The sequence below is a fragment of the Phyllobates terribilis genome, unplaced genomic scaffold, assembly GCF_046119375.1.
Source record: "Phyllobates terribilis strain yellow unplaced genomic scaffold, ASM4611937v1 Scaffold_12__6_contigs__length_324123572, whole genome shotgun sequence".
In the NCBI taxonomy this organism is placed as follows: Eukaryota; Metazoa; Chordata; class Amphibia; order Anura; family Dendrobatidae; genus Phyllobates; species Phyllobates terribilis.
The window spans coordinates 149887664-149911285 of NW_027362772.1; the positions used below are offsets into that span (position 1 = coordinate 149887664).

The following is a 23622-nucleotide window of genomic DNA, read 5'->3' on the forward strand; positions in this document are numbered from 1 at the left end:
TATAGGCAGCTCTATTAGCACCTCCTCAGCGGGATCCAGCTGTGATGTGATTGTGGGCTGCTGGGAGAGAGAGCAGGACCTGCATGGTCCGAACAGGCCCAGATCGGCTCTGCAGTGGAGGCTGAATTTGCCCTGTAACTTGGACTAATAGACCAGCTCCGATTACAGGGGACGTTAGATGGAATTGACCTGAATGGTTACTGGGTCAGAACATGAGTTCTCCATCACTCTGCACACAGCTGCAGGGCTTATTAGTGGGTGTTATAAGGGTGCTGGACGTGGCTGTGACAGCCTGCGGAAAGAGTGTTGGCAGTGGAAGCACCGCTGGGAAAGCGATCAGGGCAGTAAGCGCTCCTCTGATAGCTGCTTTCCAGTAAAACTCTCTGCTGGCCCTGTCATTAGCAGGACAGAGTTCTCTGCAGCTGGAAATGGATTTGCAATGAATAATGACATCAGCAGAGCTCCACTTGTGTTTTAAGCAGGGAAAAGACTTTTTTTTTTTTTTTTTTTTTGGATGAGGTAAACATTGGCTGTAATCTCCGTCCACGTTGTTTCCCAGTAGGGGATTAAATCACGTAGGATCTGTGCCAGCGGCATTAAACAGAACGACCCGTGTGTCCATGAGCGGAGTGTGAGACATGGCTCCTGCCCAATGCGAGTATGTTATGTGAACTCCTGTTCCTTTTCCACGTGATTTTCCTTCGCTCTCCAGGACATTTTTGCTAGAAATTAATTACAATATATTGCACTAGAATGACTTTTTTTGTGTTTTGGTTAGGGGTTACATGGGCTTTGTGACCACTTTGTGGTATCACAAGTTACAGAGAAAGAGGCCTAAAATATAGGCCACATCTCCAGATAAAAGATGTAAAGATACGTGTTACTACTAAAACAGTTTTCATTTAGTTCACGAAGTCCAGATAAATCAGGTACGCGGCAGAAACTCTGCCATTCTGCACTTGTATACGTGATTGTATTAAATTATATCTATCCGTCTATCTACCGGGGTCAGCTGTGAGATCTCCTATTGTGATTATCGGCTGTGTATAGAGGTGTTCTCGCTCATTGTAATCCTGCCTCTGATGATAAAGCCTTTAAAAATGTTATTGTTTCCTTGCATTTTGTTGCTCACCATTGAAGCCTATAGTTAAACAAAGCAACAAAAAAACGCACAGGTCAGCAGCAACTTTAAACGCACGAGTTTATGAAACACAGCAGATTTTCTGTACAAAAAAAGCAGCTTTTACGTCTCATGGGAACTTGGCCTTTGTGTACGTTTATTTGCACAAGGTGAATAAATGTGCAGACTTTTCGTTTGCATTTGTGGGTGGAAAATCCACAGCAAATTACAGTAAAATCAAAGGATGATATTTTACCAAATGTCATGTACACGCTTAAATTAGAGGAGGTTTTATCAGCAATGAGACATGTAGATTAGGAGAGCAGACTGTCAGTCATTACTTGTCTCACACTGGTAATGTCCTCTTTCATTTGCAATAATCTGTGGATGCAGATTCTCAGGGAGATCTATGTCCGGCCCATAGATCTTAACAACTCATTTACATAATAAGAAAAATGTAGATTTTTCTGGAATAAGACATCGGATTGCAGATATCACGGTATCATTTTATTCCGCTTCCCATGACCTGAATGATCATATAGATGCCTTTGGGAGGGTTAATCCAACTGATAAATTCCCTTTTCAAAGGAGTTGATAACTTTCAGGAAATTAATGTCCCCGGCTGCAGGTTATTATAGAGAAACAGCATGGTACTCTCCTTCCCCGGGTCCCCTGGCGAGTTGCCGTTGCTGCTACTGGTGTCTAGCATTGGCTGCTGTGCTAACAGTCACATAGAAGACGATGCAGACAGTCAGTGCGCTCAGCGACTCTGAAAGGGGCGTTCTGTCTACACTTCCTGAGCCACTGCACTGTGCTCGGTGTTTGGCTGCCATGCTGTCAATAAGACTTTAGCACTGCATTCAGTGCCAGACGCTGGGAGAAGCTGCGGAGACTCACCAGTGGACCCGGGGAGGGTGGAGTACAGAACGTTTACAAATGAAAAGTGGTTTGTATGATGAAAGTTGTGGGCAAAAATATTCCTTGTGAATCTACCAGAGAGTATAAATAATCACTTGCATCTGTCTTCCTTCTACACCCAGTGTGCTCCATGGTTTCTCTTCTTTCCTGCAATCACAGAGCAGGTTGCCATGCATTCTTATCTGGCACAGTTTTGTCAGGTTGTTGACCTCTGTATCCACTGAAGCTACAGAAATGATTAAGGTCCCTCAGCTGACAGCAGATTCTTCCTAGTAAAGTATGAGCCAGGGGTATGTGATAGTGCCAGGGCGTTGGCACGCTGTAGTGCACCATCTGTGGGGTGAGGGAACGGTGACCATTGTAGTATATTGGCAAATGTAGAAGGTCCAGCTGCTGCTGTCATATTTGCAGAATTGAAATCTATAGATTGAAGTAATTAGAAGTGGACAGTCGTCCCTCATTGTGGACATGCTCTAAATTAGTCTAGGCTTTTATCCAGCCTTCTGACACTGAGCAGGAAAATTTGTGCACAACGTTTTTTTTTTTTATGATGGCAGAGTTTTTCTAGTTGAAGCTGCTTCAGGAAACTTTTTTTTTACTTTAAAGACCACTTAAATACAATTTTTAATTTTGTTAATCTTTCCATAGCTATTATTATAAATTGCACTTGTTTTTTCTTCTTTTTTTCCCCCCTCTATCTGGCTAGTGCTAGTGATTTGAACTGGCAGCTTTATTTTTCCTTTTACATAACCTTTATGGCAAATTTAAACACTTTTTTCCTTAATTTTAATTTCGATTTCCCATGTAAGTTTGGATTGATATAGAAACCCCAGATACAGGGGAAATGTAGCCTTATGGCTACATAAGAGAGCTGACTGGGGCTTCTAGGACCCAACGGCACTTGCTCACTCCCTACATCCAGCGATAGCGTTTCCTGGGTCTGGAGGAGGAAGCACTGTCAGTGCTTCCTATATACTGTATACACAACCCTTGTTAAAGTAAAAAACGTGCTGAAAACACGCAACATAAATTTATATGCTGTACATTTATAATCCTCATCACAGGTCAATTTATTTATTTTGTATACTCTCATCCACTTTACTGGTACTGTAATCAGGGCTGTGGAGTCAGTAAGCCAAACCTCCGACTCCTCAGTTTCCATGACTCCGACTCCACGACTCCAATTCTGACTCCCTCATACATGGCTCATGTTCAAGTGATAAATTTACTGTAGCACAGATTCATCTCTGCTAAAAGTCTAGACCCTTAGATCAGGAATAGGACAGACATTTATAGGACATTTCATAACTTTCCCAAATTCTTATGAAAAAATATTCCCCACAAACTGCATTGAACTACTGTACCCAATTTATTATATATTTTAGGAGTCTGAGTCGGTCTATTTTATACCGGCTCCGAATCCACAGCCCTGACTGTAATATGTAGTGAATCTTCCCCATGTGAACATGGCCTCAGAATTATTGGCTTGTCTTATGCAACCGCTTGAGTGTCCTCCAGGTGGTAACTCTGTTTTGGACTTATTGAATCAGTTGAATCACCTGTTGTTATATTTTGTGGTTTTTATTAATAATTTTTGACACTATCAATATTTCTTTCCTAGGCCTGTATAGATGAAAACCTAGAAGTGGTAGAATTCCTAGTAAATCACGGTGCCAATGTGAACCAAGCGGACAACGAAGGATGGACGCCATTACATGTCGCAGCTTCCTGTGGCTACATGGAAATAGCAGAGTGAGTGTGAAAAGCTCGGAAGGCCGATCTAGAGGCCAACATGGCCAATGCCATTCCAATGTTAGCACTTTTCATCCATGTCATCTGTCTTTTAGCCTCCGACATGTAGGGAGCAACACCTCACTACACTGACTCAGGAGTCTGGATAAACAAGCATAGTTCTAACACCACCAATAGAGTCATTATGGTATCCAGACGTGTGGACGTAGTTTTCCATCTAAACAGCAATGGGTTTGAAATTTCTAGAAAGTCAGAGCTGTGTTGTATCAAGATTAGCGCCACCAGGTCACACAAATCCATTAAATAGATGCACAATCCTTCATGAGCCCTACTACTGATGTAGTCATTTGTGGTTTTTCTTCCTATTTTATGTAGTTTATTATTCCCTTTTCTATTTATGAACTGACTTTTTTTTCAAATTTTTTAAAATACTCACCTATTTTTTTTCACGATTACTTTTTCTTTCATTCTTTGATGCATCATTGGTTTAATCCCTATTATTAATTTCTTACCAAAGTATCTATTTACTTATTATTTTACTTTAAGTTCGATCCATGACTCAGGTCAAAGACTGACATGTCTCCTTTACTTTATTGCGGACACTACACCCTCCATACAACGCAAAAAAAAAAAAAAGACTAGCCGATCGCTGCACTTGATGATCTCTGGCTGTCCAATTTAGAACGAATAGAGCGGTTGTGTATATGATCGCCCACCACTCCATTCACAGGGGACTCTTCACTTGTACTTTTTTTTTAGTATCTTTTTTATGTTATTTTAGTACTTTTGTTTTAGTACTTTTGTTTTAGTACTTTTGTTTTAGTACTTTTGTTTTAGTACTGTTTTAGTACTGTTTTTTATTTGTTTGTGTAATTTTATTTTACAAATTAGAGATCTATATGTATTTTTATTTCTTAATATTTTTAAACCTTTGAATAAGATTCATAATAAGACCCATAATAAGCTTTTCACCCCCTCCTCATAGGTATCTCCTAAAGCATTCGGCGAACATCGCTGCTGTGAACAGTGACGGGGATGTTCCACTGGACATTGCAGAAGACGACTGTATGGAGACCCTGCTCCGCGCTGAAATCACAAAGCGAGGTGAGAGTCCTGGCACTCGCTAATCTTCCTCTAAACAGCAGCAATTAATCCATAACAGGAAAAGCCACTTCATGCTGGAAAATGAGGTTTATTGCCGGCAACGACCCCTAACTACACAGCAAAACATTTCCACAATGCAAAAGCTGCTCCGAATCATTTATTCCAGGAAAGCCTAAAAGATTAAATAATAATTTCTGATGCAAAGTGTTATGCAGATCGGAGACTTTCTAGGCTAAATTGGTGTCCCTAGACAAAGATCCCTGTGTCTCTCGCTCCATAATTTTAGTAATCCAGGTAACCTTTACAGGTCTTATTTTACTCCCCCCTGTTATAGCAAAAGCCACTTTGAGAAATAATTAGCTTTGTAGTTGGGATCCCAGCAGCCATGCGTGTGGTTTTCTTCTCACTGACCTCTGTTGGGGACGTTCTCATTGCCTGGTATCATATGTGTGATCTGATTTAGCAGTGCCGCACTCATGGAGGATCGGGAGTCCGTGCATCCTTTACAGGGTGTGACCGGGGGCGCTGCTATCTGTGTCGACATCTCTGCTGTTTGATAGTGCTCATACTTTTTATAATGTTCTCCCTCTAGTAAGGACGAATACGTCCGTATGCATTAATGAGCTTGTGCATTATTATACAGCAACCAAGGTGAGCACACGGCTGCAGTGTAAAGCATGGAGAAAGAATGGTGGTAGAGCAGCAGCTTGAGCTAAAATAACAGTCAGAAGACAGCAGACTGGATTATGACACAGGGAAAACACATTGGGCCCGATTCATCATTTGTGGTTTTTGAAGTCATACTTTTTTTTTTATTATTTGTCTCGTGGTATTCATTGACTATTCTTTAAAATGTCACACGAGATTCATGACATTTGCACAAAAAAAAACAAAAAAACGCACAGCGCCTTATTGGTGAAATGCAGGGCTACGTGCCTGTTCCTAGCAACAGTCCGGCTATGTACCCTGTGTGAATCCGCACAGCGCTTGGCTGGTGAGATGCTGGGCTACGTGCTTGTTCCTAGCACAAGTCCGGCTCTTACCCTACGTGTATCCGCACAGTGCCTGGCTGGTGAGGTGCAGGGCTACGTGCCTGTTCCTAGCACCAGTCTGGCTTTTTACCCTGTGTGTATCCGCACAGCACCTGGCTGGTGAGGTGCAGGGCTACGTGCCTGTTCCTAGCACCAGTCCGGCTTTTTACCCTGTGTGTATCCGCACAGCGCCTGGCTGGTGAGGTGCAGGGCTACGTGCCTGTTCCTAGCACCAGTTCGGCTCTTACCCTGCGTGTATCCGCACAGCGCCTGGCTGGTGAGGTGCAGGGCTACGTGCCTGTTCCTAGCACCAGTCCGGCTTTTTACCCTGTGTGTATCCGCACAGCGCCTGGCTGGTGAGGTGCTGGGCTACATGCCTGTTCCTAGCACCAGTCCGGCTCTTACCATGCGTGTATCCGCACAGCGCCTGGCTGGTGAGGTGCTGGGCTACATGCCTGTTCCTAGCACCAGTCCGGCTCTTACCATGCGTGTATCCGCACAGCGCCTGGCTGGTGAGGTGCAGGGCTACGTGCCTGTTCCTAGCACCAGTCCGGCTTTTTACCCTGCGTTTATCCGCACAGTGCCTGGCTGGTGAGGTGCAGGGCTACGTGCCTGTTCCTAGCACCAGTCCGGCTTTTTACCCTGCGTGTATCCGCACAGCACCTGGCTGGTGAGGTGCAGGGCTACGTGCTTGTTCCTAGCACCAGTCCGGCTTTTTACCCTGTGTGTATCCGCACAGCGCCTAGCTGGTGAGGTGCTGGGCTACGTGCCTGTTCCTAGCACCAGTCCGGCTCTTACCCTGTGTGTATTCGCACAGCGCCTGGCTGGTGAGGTGCAGGGCTACGTGCTTGTTCCTAGCACCAGTCCGGCTTTTTACCCTGTGTGTATCCGCACAGCGCCTGGCTGGTGAGGTGCTGGGCTACGTGCCTGTTCCTAGCACCAGTCCAGCTCTTACCCTGTGTGTATCCGCACAGTGCCTGGCTGGTGAGGTGCAGGGCTACGTGCCTGTTCCTAGCACCAGTCCGGCTTTTTACCCTGCGTGTATCCGCACAGTTCCTGGCTGCTGAGATGCAGAGCTACATGCCTGTTCCTAGCACCAGTCTGGCTTTTTACCCTGCGTGTATCCGCACAGCGCCTGGCTGGTGAGGTGCAGGGCTACGTGTCTGTTCCTAGCACCAGTCCGGCTTTTTACCCTGCGTGTATGCGCACAGAGCCTGGCTGCTGAGATGCAGAGCTACGTGTCTGTTCCTAGCACCAGTCTGGATTTTTACCCTGCGTGTATCCGCGCAGCGCCTGGCTGGTGAGGTGCAGGGCTACGTGTCTGTTCCTAGCACCAGTCCGGCTTTTTACCCTACGTGTATCCGCACAGCGCCTGGCTGCTGAGATGCAGAGCTACATGCCTGTTCCTAGCACCAGTCTGGCTTTTTACCCTGCGTGTATCCGCACAGCGCCTGGCTGGTGAGGTGCAGGGCTACGTGTCTGTTCCTAGCACCAGTCTGGCTTTTTACCCTGCGTGTATCCGCACAGCTCCTGGCTGGTGAGGTGCCGGGCTACGTGTCTGTTCCTAGCACCAGTCCGGCTTTTTACCCTACGTGTATCCGCACAGCGCCTGGCTGCTGAGATGCAGAGCTACGTGTCTGTTCTTAGCACCAGTCCGGCTTTTTACCCTGCGTGTATGCGCACAGCGCCTGGCTGCTGAGATGCAGAGCTACGTGTCTGTTCCTAGCACCAGTCTGGATTTTTACCCTGCGTGTATCCGCACAGCGCCTGGCTGGTGAGGTGCAGGGCTACGTGTCTGTTCCTAGCACCAGTCTGGATTTTTACCCTGCGTGTATTCGCACAGCGCTTGGCTGCTGAGATGCAGAGCTACGTGTCTGTTCTTAGCACCAGTCTGGCTTTTTACCCTGCGTGTATGCGCACAGCGCCTGGCTGCTGAGATGCAGAGCTACGTGTCTGTTCTTAGCACCAGTCTGGCTTTTTACCCTGCGTGTATCCGCACAGCGCCTGGCTGCTGAGATGCAGAGCTATAATAAGAAGTAATCTGTAGTGCTCCAGTTAATGTGTGCTGGAATGGATCGTCTCAAGGGGCTTATGCTGCAGGGTTCACCATCTAATTATTTATAGCCAGGATGATTAAAGGAGTTTACTAAAAAAAAGGCTTCTGTGCACATCCATTCGCGCTACTGCCTTTTTCCACCTTGTTGGGTATTCCAGGTTTGGAGATATATAAGACACATCACAATCTTGTATATATACCTCCTATAACCGATCCAGAGATGCTACCAGGTCATGGCACCGATGTATCTGGAGGTGAACGGAGACCTCCCCCCTCAAGAATTATTCTGCATTTTATTAATTACAAGATGCCAGTGTTATCCGGTGTCTTGCATTGTGATCTTTGCAGGTATAGACATCGAGGCAGCCAAGAGGGAGGAAGAGGAGGTGATGCTGCAGGACGCTCGGCAGTGGCTGAATGCAGGGAACATGGAAGACATCAGGCATCCGAAGACGGGGGCCGGCGCCCTGCACGTGGCTGCAGCCAAAGGCTACATAGAGATCATGAGGTAGCGTGGTAACACGGCAGGGCATTCTGTGCAGCGTGTGTGCGGAGATGGCTATTCACCCCCCTCTGTCTACATTCTCTGACCAGGCTTCTGCTTCAGGCCAATTTTGATCCAAATGTTCGGGATAAAGATGGCTGGACACCCCTACACGCCGCTGCCCACTGGGGAGTGGAGGAGGCCTGCCGACTCCTGGTGGAAAACTTCTGTGACATGAGCGCCCTCAATAATGTGGTAAGACATGGTCATTCCTACGGCTACTTTTCTGGGGTTCCCCTCCCTGTGAGATCATCTTATGGTGCGGAGCAAAATCCAGAAATCAAACAAATGGATATCCTGACCTGATCCGTGATGTTTTAATTGCTATTTTCAGTAGAGACAGGCCTTCTTTATTTGTGGGGTATTAGGTCCTTTTGCATCAGCACACGTCAGAGGATGGCCCACGTATCCACCCACACGAGATGCTTCTGACCTGATTGTCTCTTCTCCTGTTTTCTGTGCCGTGTGTCCTTCTCACAGAACTCTCTTCTTGCAGGGTCAGAGGCCTTCTGATGTTGCGGATGAGGAGATTATTAGTCTTTTAGAAGAGCTGCAGAAGAAGCAGGAAGATGTAAGTAATACCTCCATCGCACATCTTGCCCTTTTCCCCATTCTTGAAGTCTTTCTCTGCATTGGCTCAGTAAGACTTAACTTGCAAATTTGCTGAGTATATTTGCATGTGAATATTCCAGTATGAGCCTAGATGACTTTTTTTTTAATTTTTTTTTATTTTATCTATATGTTGTGGAAATTTTCAGCGTGCAGATTTTAGAATTTGCAGCGTTGCAATTTTTGTTGCAAAAAGTGAAACGTGCAGAAAATCCACGACAAAATCTGCTCATGGCACATCCAGGTTTTGCAGCAGATTATCCATGGTTTTGTGGGGAAATCCATCCTGTATGCATGCAGACTGTAAAGTGTGACTGTCATAAGTTTTTATAACTTATAAGCATTACGTGATGAGCTATGAGCAGTGTACAGGCTCAATAGTAAATCTGTGGATATGTGCATTCACTCTCAGAGGTGAACGGACCGTAGATTTACTGTTAACTCATACACCACCTGGTGTGCGCAGCTCATCCAGAGCGGTGTTTTCATTGATTGGTGGGGGTCTCGACATCAGGATACCCCGGCAGCATGCACACTTTTTTTCCTTACCGTACATTTTTCAAAACCTGAAGCAGAAAAACAACCTTACAACACTGAACAAACGTACAGCAAAGTGATTTTACAATAGACATAATTTTTTTTAAAGCGTTTTTAAGTGTTTTTTTTTCTCTTAAAACCCCATTTTTACATTCCCTAAGGTTGGTAAATAATTTTTAGACTCCATCCTCCACAAGAGCTGTTGTAGTATCTGCAATAGATGCCATGTGTGGAGTCTCATAGATGCACCCGTATGGTGGCTTTTATATGTAAAGGAGTATTCCCATCTGCAAGATCCTATGGAAATATGTAGCAGATGTAGTAATATTAGCAATTACCTCCAATTAGAAATGTAGTATAGTTCTGATTCACTATGTTGCTTACCCCATGTGCAGGGCATTGCAGTAGCTTAGGTATCCATGGATATGACTACTAACAACTAACTGTCACTATGAGTGGATACCTAAGCTACTGCAATGCCCTGCACATGGGATAAACGACATAGTGAATCAGAACTATACTACATTTCTATATTGCTTACCCCATGTGCAGGGCATTGTAGTAGCTTAGCTATCCATGGTTATGACCACTCAAATAGTGACAGTTGTTAGTAATCATAATCATGGATATCTAAGCTACTGCAATGCCCTGCACATGGGGTAATCAACATAGTGAATCAGAACTATACTACATTTCTAATTGGAGGTAATTGCTAATATTATTATCATTACACCAACTACATATTGGGATAGGATCTTGGGAGATGGGAATACCCCATTAAATACGTTGATGGCAAACTCAACAGGGCTTGATGAATTGCATGAAAAATGTTTTGGCTTAAATGACTTCGGACCTTTTGATCTCACTGATACATTTCCATTGTCTTCTATAGTTGCGGAGTGAAAAAGAGGCAAATCTTAAAAGGGCCGTCATCGATACAGGCATGGACCAACAGACTGTAAATACAAGTAAACACCGGAGGTGAGCCATATTGTGGAGCGTTGCTGCTCGTATGCGGCTGTACTCTGTGGGGTGGTGTTAGGCCAGTGCACGGAGCGCAGATTAGCTGTGGATTAGTCACAGATTTTCCATGCAGAATTTGCATAGGGAATCCTGGAGTGAAGCACCGTACTGTACAATGTATGTGAATCAGACCCCTGCACGCTGCGGTAAGTACTCAGGATCCATTGCTAAATCCTTACCCAGTACTGGTTCATATCAGGCAGTAATAGATCTACTGTTACTGGGAAAGTTGGATTTGTTGCTGAATTTCTTAAATTTTTAATTGATTTTTTTTTTTTTTTTTTTTTTACTTTATTGTAGAATTATTACATTTTGTCTATTTTTTGTATATTTTTTATTTAAAAACTCTTCAGCTTATCGGGAACTTTTAGTGTCTTAATGAGTACAATGATGTCACCCCGGCTGCTTTACCCGCCTTATGTCAGTGCTTTATCCTCCCGTGAACTCGGTGTCAGGACTGTATCCGTCTCATAACTTCTTGATCCTCCTATACCTGTGTATCTCAAAGGAAAAACTGCTAGTGAATATCCATAAGGTCCATTTACAATCCACGCTGTAGGAAATTCCTCTATCCCATAGACTCAATTAGAAATAGACGCCGCTTAGGCCATATAAAGATTTTTGGTTTCGCAATTTTGATTTTCCCATCTTCAAAGAGCCATTTGTTTTTGTTTATTTTATTTAATCGACCTAGCCCTATGAAAGCTGAGGAAAAAGGGTTCCACGTATTTTGTAGGTTTATTCTAACAGCGTACATTCTGCTGTAAAAATTACATGATTCTTCAGGTCAGTATGATTACAGCAAAAACAAACTTTTTTTTTCAAATAAAGTATTTTTATCTTCAAGATCCTATCTCAATATGTAGTATGTTTAATAATAATAATATTAGCAAATACCTCCAATTACACATGTAGTATAGTTCTTCTGATTTGCTATATCGCTTACCTCTTGTGCAGGCAGGGCATTGCAGTAGCTTAGGTATCCATGGTTGTGACTAGTAACAGCAAGCTGACTGTCACGAGGAGTGGTCGTAACCATGGATACCTAAGCTGCTGCAATGCCCTGCACATGGGATAAGCGACACAACAAATCTGAAGAACTATACTACATTTCTAATTGGTGGTATTTGTCAATATTATTACTATTACACTTACTACATATTGGGATAGGATCTTGGAGACGTGAATACTCCTTCCCAACTAGACAATTTTCCATATTTGCTTTCTTTTAATTGTCAGCTTTTTGTTTTTTTCCCATTGACAGTTATCTGAACTTATTTTTTGCAAGACATGTTGTACTTTTGAATATCATGATGTTGTAATTTTGTTTCCCAATATTTATTAGTCTCCCAGGGAGATCCTGTGATTGCATAGGTAATACAGTGTACTATAGTGTAGTGCAGTGCGTTACCTCATCTTTTCAATATTGTACTAGTAGGAAGCTTATTTGATCTTGCCTGCTGTCAGATCTGATAGGCATTGACATATGTCAGACACTGAGGCCATCGTTATCATGTTGTCATAATGCTGACAGAGGGAGCCCTCTCCCTCTGTTAAATGTTTCATGCGCCACGGTCACTATTGATATAAGCATATGAGGGGGTTAAACTGCTGGGATCGGTGAGAATACTGATGCCAGCGTTAAAGCAGGAGCCTCGCACCTCTGCAGATGATCGCGCTGGTACAGAAGCAGAACCCATGCGATGTCATGTAGCTTTAAGGGATTACATCTTTTCCTACTAATAGTCCATATGTAACGCCAGGTCCAGCTGACAGCGTAGCTATAATATGCCACTTCTAGCAATTCTTACACAGGAATGAATAGAAGCGGTGACGCACATGTTACATTTCCATATGACCCCAGCCCTTTAAGGTGAGATACAGATTCTCCTCCTTTGTGAGCACGCTGCACTAGCTGTGATCTTCACACATTTATTTTAGTCATTTTCATCAGCATCAACTTTTTTTTTTTTTTGCCTTCACTTTGCTGTATCTGCTGTAAAAAATAATGAGCAAATAGTCCTAGAGCTGTGCGGCACCGACACCGGGTGCTTTCCCCGAGAGTCGGTGATAGTATCACATCTCTGGATCCATTGCTGAAGTCGGCATTATTGTGATTTGTGCTTTCAATAGAAGCTCTGTGTGTCGAATGAGCAGCAAAGAAAAGATATCTGTCCAAGACCAGTCAAAAGAGAGGAAGACCCTAGGAATGATTACTGTCGGCGATGAGGAAGCTTCCTCCAGCTCTGAAGACGACGACGACTCCATGAATGGTAAATGCATCAAATGCAGCATTTCTAACAGGTTTTATTCTGACATTTCTATGAGCTTTAAATGTATTTTTTTTATTATATTTTTGCATAATTAATCTGTGCCGCCATATTTTCAGAGACATGTTTTTCTATAGCGTTGCGTGAGGTCTTGTTTTTTTTTTTTTTTTTACCCGAAATGCCATCTTTTCTATGGGTACTGCTGTAAGATAATTATTATAATATAATCTATATATAAATTTTTTTTATAATTTATTTCCGTTTTTGCAGCAATTATTCTGATAAATATTATCATGGTATTTTGTTAAGATAATTCTTCAGATGGTGATGCCAAATAAGTGTATTTTTCTTGTTTTTTAGAATTTGTTAGGAAAAGGCGTATAAATACGTCTGTGTGTGTATGTATATGTATGTAAATATATATATATATATATATATATATATATATTTATATATTTATATATATATACATATATACATATATACAGTGCCTACAAGTAGTATTCAACCCCCTGCAGATTTAGCTGGTTGACACATGCGGAATTAACTTGGCATTGTGACATTTGTACTGTAGATCAGCCTGGAAGTGGGAAATGCACTGCAGCAAATTTTTTTTTCTTTTTTTTTTTTTAAAACGTTAAAAGTTAATTCAGAGTGTCATTTATTATTCAACCCCTCAAACCACAAGAATTCTGTTTGGTCCTCCTAAAGTATTAAGAAGTAGTTCAGGCACCAAGAATAATGAGCTTCACATGTGTGGATTAAAGATCTCTTTTGCCAGCCTTTTCTGACTATTTAAGACCCTCCCCAAACTTGTGAACAGCACTCAGACATGGTCAACATGGGAAAGACAAAGGAGCATTCCAAGGCCATCAGAGACCAGATCGTGGAGGGTCACAAGGCTGGCAAGAGGTACAAAACCCTTTCCAAGGAGTTGGGCCTACCTGTCTCCACTGTTGGAAGCATCATCCGTAAGTGGAAGGCTTATGGAACTACTGTTAGCCTTCCACGGCCTGGACAGCCTTTGAAAGTGTCCTCCCGTGCCGAGGCCAGGCTTGTCCGAAGAGTCAAGGCTAACCCAAGGACAACAAGGAAGGAGCTCCGGGAAGATCTCATGGCAGTGGGGACATTGGTTTCAGTCAATACCATAAGTAACGTACTCCACCGCAATGGTCTTGGTCTCCGTTCCAGACGAGCCCGTAAGGTACCTTTACTTTCAAAGTGTCATGTCAAGGCTCGTCTACAGTTTTCTCATGTTCACTTGGAGGACTCGGAGACAGACTGGTTCAAGGTTCTATGGTCTGATGAGACCAAGATCGAGATCTTTGGTGCCAACCACACACGTGACGTTTGGAGACTGGATGGCACTGCATACGACCCCAAGAATATCATCCCTACAGTCAAGCATGGTGGTGGCAGCATCATGCTGTGGAGCTGTTTCTCTGCCAAGGGGCCTGGCCATCTGGTCCGCATCCATGGGAAGATGGATAGCACGGCCTACCTGGAGATTTTGGCCAAGAACCTCCGCTCCTCCATCAAGGATCTTAAGATGGGTCGTAATTTCATCTTCCAACAAGACAACGACCCAAAGCACACAGCCAAGAAAACCAAGGCCTGGTTCAAGAGGGAAAAAGTCAAGGTGTTGGAGTGGCCTAATCAGTCTCCTGACCTTTACCCAATTGAAAACTTGTGGAAGGAGCTCAAGAATAAAGTCCACATGAGACACCCAAAGAACCTAGATAACTTGGAGAAGATCTGCATGGAGGAGTGGGCCAAGATAACTCCACAGACCTGTGCCGGCCTGATCAGGTCTTATAAAAGACGATTATTAGCTGTAATTGCAAACAAGGGTTATTCCACAAAATATTAAACATAGGGGTTGTATAATAATTGACCCACACTTCTATGTTTAAAATTTAATAAAATTCAACTGAGCAACATAACTTTTTGGTTTGTAAGATTTATGCTTCTGTTCATAAAACCTACTCTCGTCTGCAGTTTGAAGGCTCTAACTTATTTGCATCTTATCAAACCAGCTAAATCTGCAGGGGGTTGAATACTACTTGTAGGCACTGTATATATATATATATATATATATATATATATATATATATATATATATATATATATATATATATATATATATATATATATATATATATATATATATATATATATATATATATATATTAATACAGTACAGACCAAAAGTTTGGACACACCTTCTCATTTAAAGATTTTTCTGTATTTTCATGACTATGAAAATTGTACATTCACACTGAAGGCATCAAAACTATGAATTAACACATGTGGAATTATATACTTAACAAAAAAGTGTGAAACAACTGAAAACATGTCTTATATTCTAGGTTCTTCAAAGTAGCCACCTTTTGCTTTGATGACTGCTTTGCACACTCTTGGCATTCTCTTGATGAGCTTCAAGAAGTAGTCACCGGAAATGGTCTTCAACAATCTTGAAGGAGTTCCCAGAGATGCTTAGCACTTGTTGGCCCTTTTGCCTTCACTCTGCGGTCCAGCTCACCCCAAACCATCTCGATTGGGTTCAGGTCTGGTGACTGTGGAGGCCAGGTCATCTGGCGTAGCACCACATCACTCTCCTTCTTGGTCAAATAGCCCTTACACAGCCTGGAGGTGTGTTTGGGGTCATTGTCCTGTTGAAAAATAAATGATGGTCCAACTAAACGCAAACCGGATGGATTAGCATGCTGCTGCAAGATGCTGTGGTAGCCATGCTGGTTCAGTATGCCTTCAATTTTGAATAAATCCCCAACAGTGTCACCAGCAAAGCACCCCCACACCATCACACCTCCTCCTCCATGCTTCACGGTGGGAACCAGGCATGTAGAGTTCATCCGTTCACCTTTTCTGCGTCGCACAAAGACATGGTGGTTGGAACCAAAGATCTCAAATTTGGACTCATCAGACCAAAGCACAGATTTCCACTGGTCTAATGTCCATTCCTTGTGTTCTTTAGCCCAAACAAGTCTCTTCTGCTTGTTGCCTGTCCTTAGCAGTGGTTTCCTAGCAGCTATTTTACCATGAAGGCCTGCTGCACAAAGTCTCCTCTTAACAGATGTTGTAGAGATGTGTCTGCTGTTAGAACTCTGTGTGGCATTGACCTGGTCTCTAATCTGAGCTGCTGTTAACCTGCGATTTCTGAGGCTGGTGACTCGGATAAACTTAGCCTCAGAAGCAGAGGTGACTCTTGGTCTTCCTTTCCTGGGGCGCTCCTCATGTGAGCCAGTTTCTTTGTAGCGCTTGATGGTTTTCGCAACTGCACTTGGGGACACTTTCAAAGTTTTCCCAATTTTTCAGACTGACTGACCTTCATTTCTTAAAGTAATGATGGGCACTCGTTTTTCTTTACTTAGCTGCTTTTTTCTTGCCATAATACAAATTCTAACAGTCTATTCAGTAGGACTATCAGCTGTGTATCCACCAGACTTCTGCACAACACAACTGATGGTCCCAACCCCATTTATAAGGCGAGAAATCCTACTTATTAAACCTGTCAGGGCACACCTGTGAAGAGAAAACCATTTCCGGTGACTACCTCTTGAAGCTCATCAAGAGAATGCCAAGAGTGTGCAAAGCAGTCATCAAAGCAAAAGGTGGCTACTTTGAAGAACCTAGAATATAAGACATATTTTCAGTTGTTTCACACTTTTTTGTTAAGTATATAATTCCACATGTGTTAATTCATAGTTTTGATGCCTTCAGTGTGAATGTACAATTTTCATAGTCATGAAAATACAGAAACGTCTTTAAATGAGGTGTGTCCAAACTTTTGGTCTGTACTGTGTGTGTGTATGTGTATATTATACACAAACACAGCTCAAAAAAATAAAGGGAACACTGAAATAACACATCCTAGATCTGAATGAATGAAATATTCTCATTGAATACTTTGTTCTGTACAAAGTTGAATGTGCTGACAACAAAATCACAGAAAAATAATCAGTGGAAATCAAATTTATTAACGATTGGAAGCCTGGATTTGGAGTCACCCCCAAAATTAAAGTGGAAAAACACACTACAGGCTGATCCAACTTTGATGTAATGTCCTTAAAACAAGTCAAAATGAGGTTCAGTATTGTGTGTGGCCTCCACCTGCCTGTATGACCTCCCTACAACGCCTGGGCATGCTCCTGATGAGGTTGCGGATGGTCTCCTGTGGGATCTCCTCCCAGACCTGGACTAAAGCATCCGCCAACTCCTGGACAGTCTGTTGTGTGACGTTTGTGGATGGAGCGAGACATGATGTCCCAGATGTGCTCAATCGTATTCAGGTCTGGGGAATGGGCGGGCCTGTCCATAGCTTCAATGCCTTCATCTTGCAGGATCTGCTGACACACTCCAGCCACATGAGGTCTGGCATTGTCCTGCATTAGGAGGAACCCAGGGCCAACCGCACCAGTATATGGTCTCACAAGGGTCTGAGGATCTCATCTCAGTACCTAATGGCAGTCAGGCTACCTCTGGCGAGCACATGGAGGGCTGTGCGGCCCTCCAAATAAATACCACCCCACACCATTACTGACCCACTGCCAAACCGGTCATGCTGAAGGATGTTGCAGGCAGCAGATCGCTCTTCATAGCGTCTTCAGACTCTGTCATGTCTGTCACATGTGCTCAGTGTGAACCTGCTTTCATCTGTGAAGAGCACAGGGCGTCAGTGGCGACTTTGCCAATCCTGGTGTTCTGTGGCAAATGCCAAGCGTCCTGCACGGTGTTGGGCTGTGAGCACAACCCCCATCTGTGGACATCAGGCCCTCATACCACCCTCATGGAGTTGGTTTCTAACCGTTTGTGCAGACACATGCATATTTGTGGCCTGCTGGAGGTCATTTTGCAGGGCTCTGGCAGTGCTCCTCCTGTTCCTCCTTGCACAAAGGCGGAGGTAGCGGTCCTGCTGCTGGGTTGTTGCCCTCCTACGGCCCCCTCCACGTCTCCTGGTGTACTGGCCTGTCTCCTGGTAGCGCCTCCAGCCTCTGGACACTACGCTGACAGACACAGCAAACCTTCTTGCCACAGCTCGCATTGATGTGCCATCCTGGATGAGCTGCACTACCTGAGCAACTTCTGTGGGTTGTAGAGTCCGTCTCATGCTACCACGAGTGTGAAAGCACAACCAGCATTCAAAAGTGACCAAAACATCAGCCAGAAAGCATTGGTACTGAGATGTGGTCTGTGGTCCCCACCTGCAGAACCTCTCCTTTATTGAGGGTGTCTTGATAATTGCCAATAATTTCCATCTATTGTCTATTCCATTTGCATAACATCATGTGAAATTGATTGTCAATCAGTGTTGCTTCCTAAGTGGACAGTTTGGTTTCACAGAAGTTTGATTTACTTGGAGTTATATTCTGTTGTTTAAGTGTTCCCTTTATTTTTTGGAGCTGTGTGTGTGTGTGTGTGTGTGTGTGTGTGTAGATAGATAGATATAGATATTACATTTTTAATTTCATTATTGTAATTATTTTATTAATAGAATAACTACAATTAAATAATAAAAATAATTACAATTCAATAATAAAATAATGAATGAAATAGTTAAAATTAAATAATAGAACTAATCAGGGCTGTGGAGTTGGTAAGCCAAACCTCAATTTCCATGACTCCGACTCCCTCATACATGGCTCATGTTTCAGTGATAAATTTACTGTAGCACAGATTCATCTCAGCTAAAAGTCTAGACCCTTAGATCAGGAATAGGATAGACATTTATAGGACATTTCCTAACTTTCCCAAATTCTTATGAAAAAAATATTCCTCACAAACTGCATTGAACTACTGTACCCAATTTATTATATATTTTAGGAATCGCAATTGGTCCATTTTATACCGACTCCACAGCCCTGGAACTAATAAAGAAATATTATTATTGGGGAACTTTAACCTTTGATCAATGTTTTGCAGTCTGTTTTGAAATTGACTCTTATGACACCGGTGATGATTACCTCGCAATAAGACGCTCTTGCCATTCCAAACTGCTTAAATCCCTCTATCATGATTGACAGCAGCCTCTAAGGGGGTTAAACTGCTGCTGTCGGATCGAGCTCCGATTGGGTGCTGGCGACCGTATAATACAATTTGTATGAATATAACTGAGAAACGTATAAAGAAATCTTCTAGATGTCTTAAGAGCTCAGCCGTGTCCTGTGTGTGGCTGTGAAATAACTGTCTCTGCTGGACCCTGCGGCCCCAACATGGAAGCTGGAAGTGATCGGCAGGAGATTAGTCTTCTCTGCTTGATTCCTAGAAGACTGATATATTTCTGTCCCGTCAAAAACCAAATGTGTCAGCATCCTATAGCCTACATTTTTTAGCACCATGGGTATTTTTGCAATCCGCAGTAAACCTTTGCAGTTAGAATCGGCGCGTAATGTTTTCTAGAAAAGTCAGAGGCGCTCACAATGGGTTTCTGATATTTGGCGAGCACACATTTACTAAACTGTCTGACTGTCCTTTTGCATATACATAAATCACACATATAGTGTGTTCACTATGCATTGAATATTTCAATAGTCGGAAATGGAAAATCGTTTCATCGCCCCCATAAATGTATTGACCTTTCCTGATTCTTAGCGTTGGTTTCCCGATTGCATAATGCCGCCATCTGCTGGCCAAAATGGAGTCAATCCACTTAAAAAATAAAATAAAAAAATGGCACACCTGTGCCTTTTGGAAGAACTTCATATCCAAGGATATTTCAGATATCAACATTTTTGTACTCTTGATAATTAACTTGTTTAATAACAGAAAAGTCAGGCCGGTTGCTTTTACCTTGCCGGATGTTTAAGAGCATGTGCCTGCTAAATCACCAAATCAGTAATAAAAGTATTTTTGGAGGACTGTCCATGCAATAGCATTGTCCCATGTAGCTTCTGGTCACTCGGACCCCCACCAAATAGACATTTATGGCCTATTGTAAGGAAAATAATTAAATAATTAGAGATTTAATTTCCAAAAATGTAATTAAAGGTAAGGGTACAGTCTTTTTGCTGAGTTTTTGGAGAATAAATTCATATATATAATTATATAATTTATTTATTTTATATATAATTTGGATGAGCTTTTGGTGATTTTCCACCCAGTTTCTGCTGCAGAGCCCCTCTGAACACTCTGGGTGCACGTAGCCCATTGATGTGTGCACACTAAGTATTTTTGCTGAGTTTTTGGAGTAGAAACGCCCGTTTGTTCGTTTTTGTTTTTTTTTAAGGAAGATTTGCAATTTTCTAAAGTTTCTGTTCCAAAAACTCCCCTCAAAAAAGCTCAGTGTTCACCTACTCTAAAGATATATCAGATGTAGAGAGAGAGAATGATCCACTTTAAACTTCACAATAAAATTAATCTGTTGTGCTGAGACATTTCTAAAATTATAGGTATCGTCCTGATCATTTCAATGCAGATCTATTAGGATTTCCCTTTTATTTTCTACATGGGACATTTTACTTTAACAATAATTTTCTTTCCTCAGATCCTAAAACAAATGTGGAGGTGAATGAAAATGGATTACAAGCAGAGCCACAGAACAGCATCGTGAGCCCATCTTCACCGGACCTGAAGGTAGAACCAAGTCTGTTGTTGGCATTCTGTAGATAGTGTCTCCTGATTAGTAGTCGTCTCATGGATTTTCCTTTCCTATGTATCTATTTTTACTAACCTTTCTCACCAGATCTTTATCAATATTACGATTTTTGCTTTAGTGGAGTCTAAAATGCGTCTTCTATGTATGATGAAGAATTGTCACATTGGCAATTCCTTCTCTATGGGTTCAAGAGGGAGATCTACATAGCTATGCTAGACAATTCTGCTCTAGTTTATTGATAAAAGCTCTGGCCCTTTAAGAGAGGCATGCTGAAGTTGGGCTGTCTCACCATCTTGACAGCATGTGAGATTTGTGTTATCTTACTCCATGGATATAGAGACATGAAGAATTGTAAGATGGATTATTGTGTACCTTGGAGAAGGAGGCTAAAACAAACGGTTACAGATCTAAAATGATGTACAGGTTCTTGTCAGTATATCTGTTTTGGGCTCTTTTTTTTGTATGTAGTGATAGATTCAGGCTAACTCTTTAGAAACAGCTGTATCCTTTTAGTAGTTTGACCCTCTACAAGATGCTATCCCCTCTTGTATTAAATGAATCCTTTGCAAGTTGCTATGTCCTCCTCTAGTGGATGTACTTTTTACAATCAGCTATGCCCTTTTCTAGAAGTTTAACCTTTTACAAGCAGCTATGTCCTCTAGTAGATGTACTCTTTACAATCAGCTATGTCCTCTTCTAGAAGATTAACCTTTCACAAGCAGCTGTGTCCTCCTCTAGATTTACTCTTTCCAAGTAGCGGTTTCCTCATCTATTAGACTAATACTTTGGAAGCAGCCGTGTCCACTTCTTGCAGGGTAACCCTTTAGAAGTGGCAGTATCCTCCTTCTTTATCTGGCCTGCAGAATATACTGGAACCTCTTATTTCATGTCTGATGTATAGCAACATTGTATATGTTATAAAGTTTAGGCTCCTGGCTGTAAGGAAGCGAGGAAATTTTCACCCGATTTGTGGTTTGCTGACTTGGGATGCATTGGAATATTCAGTTACCATGTTTGTACTTCACTTTTGGTGTATTTATTATAAAGCCAAGTGAATGGATTATCTTATAGACCAGCAAATAGACAAAATGGGGAAAATGTATTTGTTCTCACTGAATCGTGAGCAGAAGCCTCATTTACCACTCTGCTGCTGTAAAGAATCCTCTTCTTCCTCCCCCCTTATATGTGGAATATCTCAGAGCCGACATTCTCACCTGATTTTGCATTTACTCCTATAAAATGAAAAGTAAAACCGGTTTCCCTGTAATAGTGAGGGAAATCATCTGAATTGCGGATATGTATTTGAGAAAAGTCTTAGAACTTCATCTTCTGTCACTTTGAGGGTTTCCTCAGAAGCGATAGGGTCACTTTAAGGCAGTATTGCTGCTCTAATATTGGTGATGATCTGGTGAGAGATGTTCTGTGTAGTAGTAAAGTATAGACCGGGTGCAGCGTTGTCAAGAGATTTCCACAACTCGGCACTAAATGTATACGACAAGGCTGGTTGTCAACTTTTGGGAACAAATGTATTTATCTATTATTTTTTGCTTAAATGCATGTATTTGGGGTTAAAAAATCACGTTTGCAGTTTGGTTTCATTAAAAATTTTGGCATTTTCATGCTCTTTTTGTTTCGCTGCACTTTTGAACGTGTGGTCATAAATCAAGACAGATCAAAGAATAATCATCTCTCCTATCAGACTATTAGAATGAGCTCACTGATGGTCTCTCAGTTAACTCCTTCTGCAGCCAGTGCAGCACCGAGGCTATAGAAGGCAAAATGTTTAATGAAACTCAATTTAAAAAAAATATTTTTTTTTTTTTTAGCTCCAAATATATGCATTTAGCTAAAAAAAAGTCCTCCTTAAGGTGGAGAACCCATTTAATACTGCAGCTAGGATTGTATAATATATATGCCTTGCACGTAGGGTGTATCTGAGAATGGTGCCGATCCACATTGGTATTTATTAGCACAATGAACTCTATTAATTTACTGGTACAAAAAATACCTGTATTCACTGTCATTATCTGTTATTGACAGCATGACTTTTAGGTTAAAGCACTGTCGTTTTAGGATTTTGCTTCTTTCCCCCATTATTTCATTGGCCCCATGCATGTTTCAGTGCAGCAAACGTCTACAGCTTGTGGAGTGACAGCTCTTTTCATCTTTAAAGTGTAGCTCCTACTGTAGATAATGTGTCCTTCTCCTCAGGCATTTGCCATTAGAGAAGACTCTGGTCCCAGTGCACATTAGCCCAAAACTGTTATTAAATTGCTTTAATTCGCTTGAAAATAAGCAAGTTTGCAGTTGGCTTGCTTTTTCTATCTGCTGTTATTCTCCTGCAATGGGAGCTTTTATCTTGCATAGTGTACAGCTGTAATTTATATGAAAAACTATCTGAGAATTTAATAATGAAATTCACATAATACATTTACACAATTAGATATTTATTATTGGAAAAGACACCACATGACAATTCATAATAGACATACAAGACAATTTAAAAAGACTAGGTAGGAGGCAGGGAGACAGCAGCAGCATATATCAGTAAATGCAAAGTGCTAGATCAGGAATCACTCTATGTAAACAGTGTAGGAGTGTATAAAGTGGAAATGCCCATCAGGTATCAGATACAAAACTGCATAGCAGTATATGTGAACACACAATGATGTGCCTGTATGAGTGAGAAAATGTCACAAAAGGGTGCAAACAAAGTGGGATTACCGACCATGATTCATGCTGAGGATTTGTCTATGCCGCCCCCCCACTCCAACGCGCGTTTCACACGTGCTTCCTCAGGGAGTGGTGAAGTGGTGGGAAGTTGGCACATCTAATATAGTCACAGGAGTGATCTGTTAGCCAATTAAAATAGTGTACAGCTGGTTTCCAGGAAGCTCAGCCACTGGTATCTGCCCTAACCCTGGCTGGAAGTGGGTTGTAGTTCCCTTCCAGGAGAGTGGTTAACTCCTAACATACCAGCCACCTTTCTTAAGCCCATTGATTTCAATACACCATTTCATTACTGCATTAGTGGCACGGCTTCGAT

At 42.4% G+C, this 23622-nt stretch overlaps 1 protein-coding gene across 5 annotated transcripts in view; it reads left to right on the forward strand.

Moving 5' to 3' along the window:
• The window catches only part of PPP1R12C (protein phosphatase 1 regulatory subunit 12C), a 141113-nt gene that overhangs the window by 59446 nt on the left and 58045 nt on the right, over window positions 1-23622 (forward strand). For all 5 annotated transcript variants that reach the window (XM_073656367.1, XM_073656366.1, XM_073656368.1 and 2 more), the window contains exons 2-9: window positions 3660-3790; window positions 4776-4894; window positions 8330-8489; window positions 8576-8720; window positions 9022-9096; window positions 10564-10652; window positions 12828-12967; window positions 20466-20554. In XM_073656367.1, the coding sequence (XP_073512468.1) occupies window positions 3660-3790; window positions 4776-4894; window positions 8330-8489; window positions 8576-8720; window positions 9022-9096; window positions 10564-10652; window positions 12828-12967; window positions 20466-20554 (948 nt within the window). The remainder of the gene's footprint in view (window positions 1-3659; window positions 3791-4775; window positions 4895-8329; window positions 8490-8575; window positions 8721-9021; window positions 9097-10563; window positions 10653-12827; window positions 12968-20465; window positions 20555-23622) is intronic.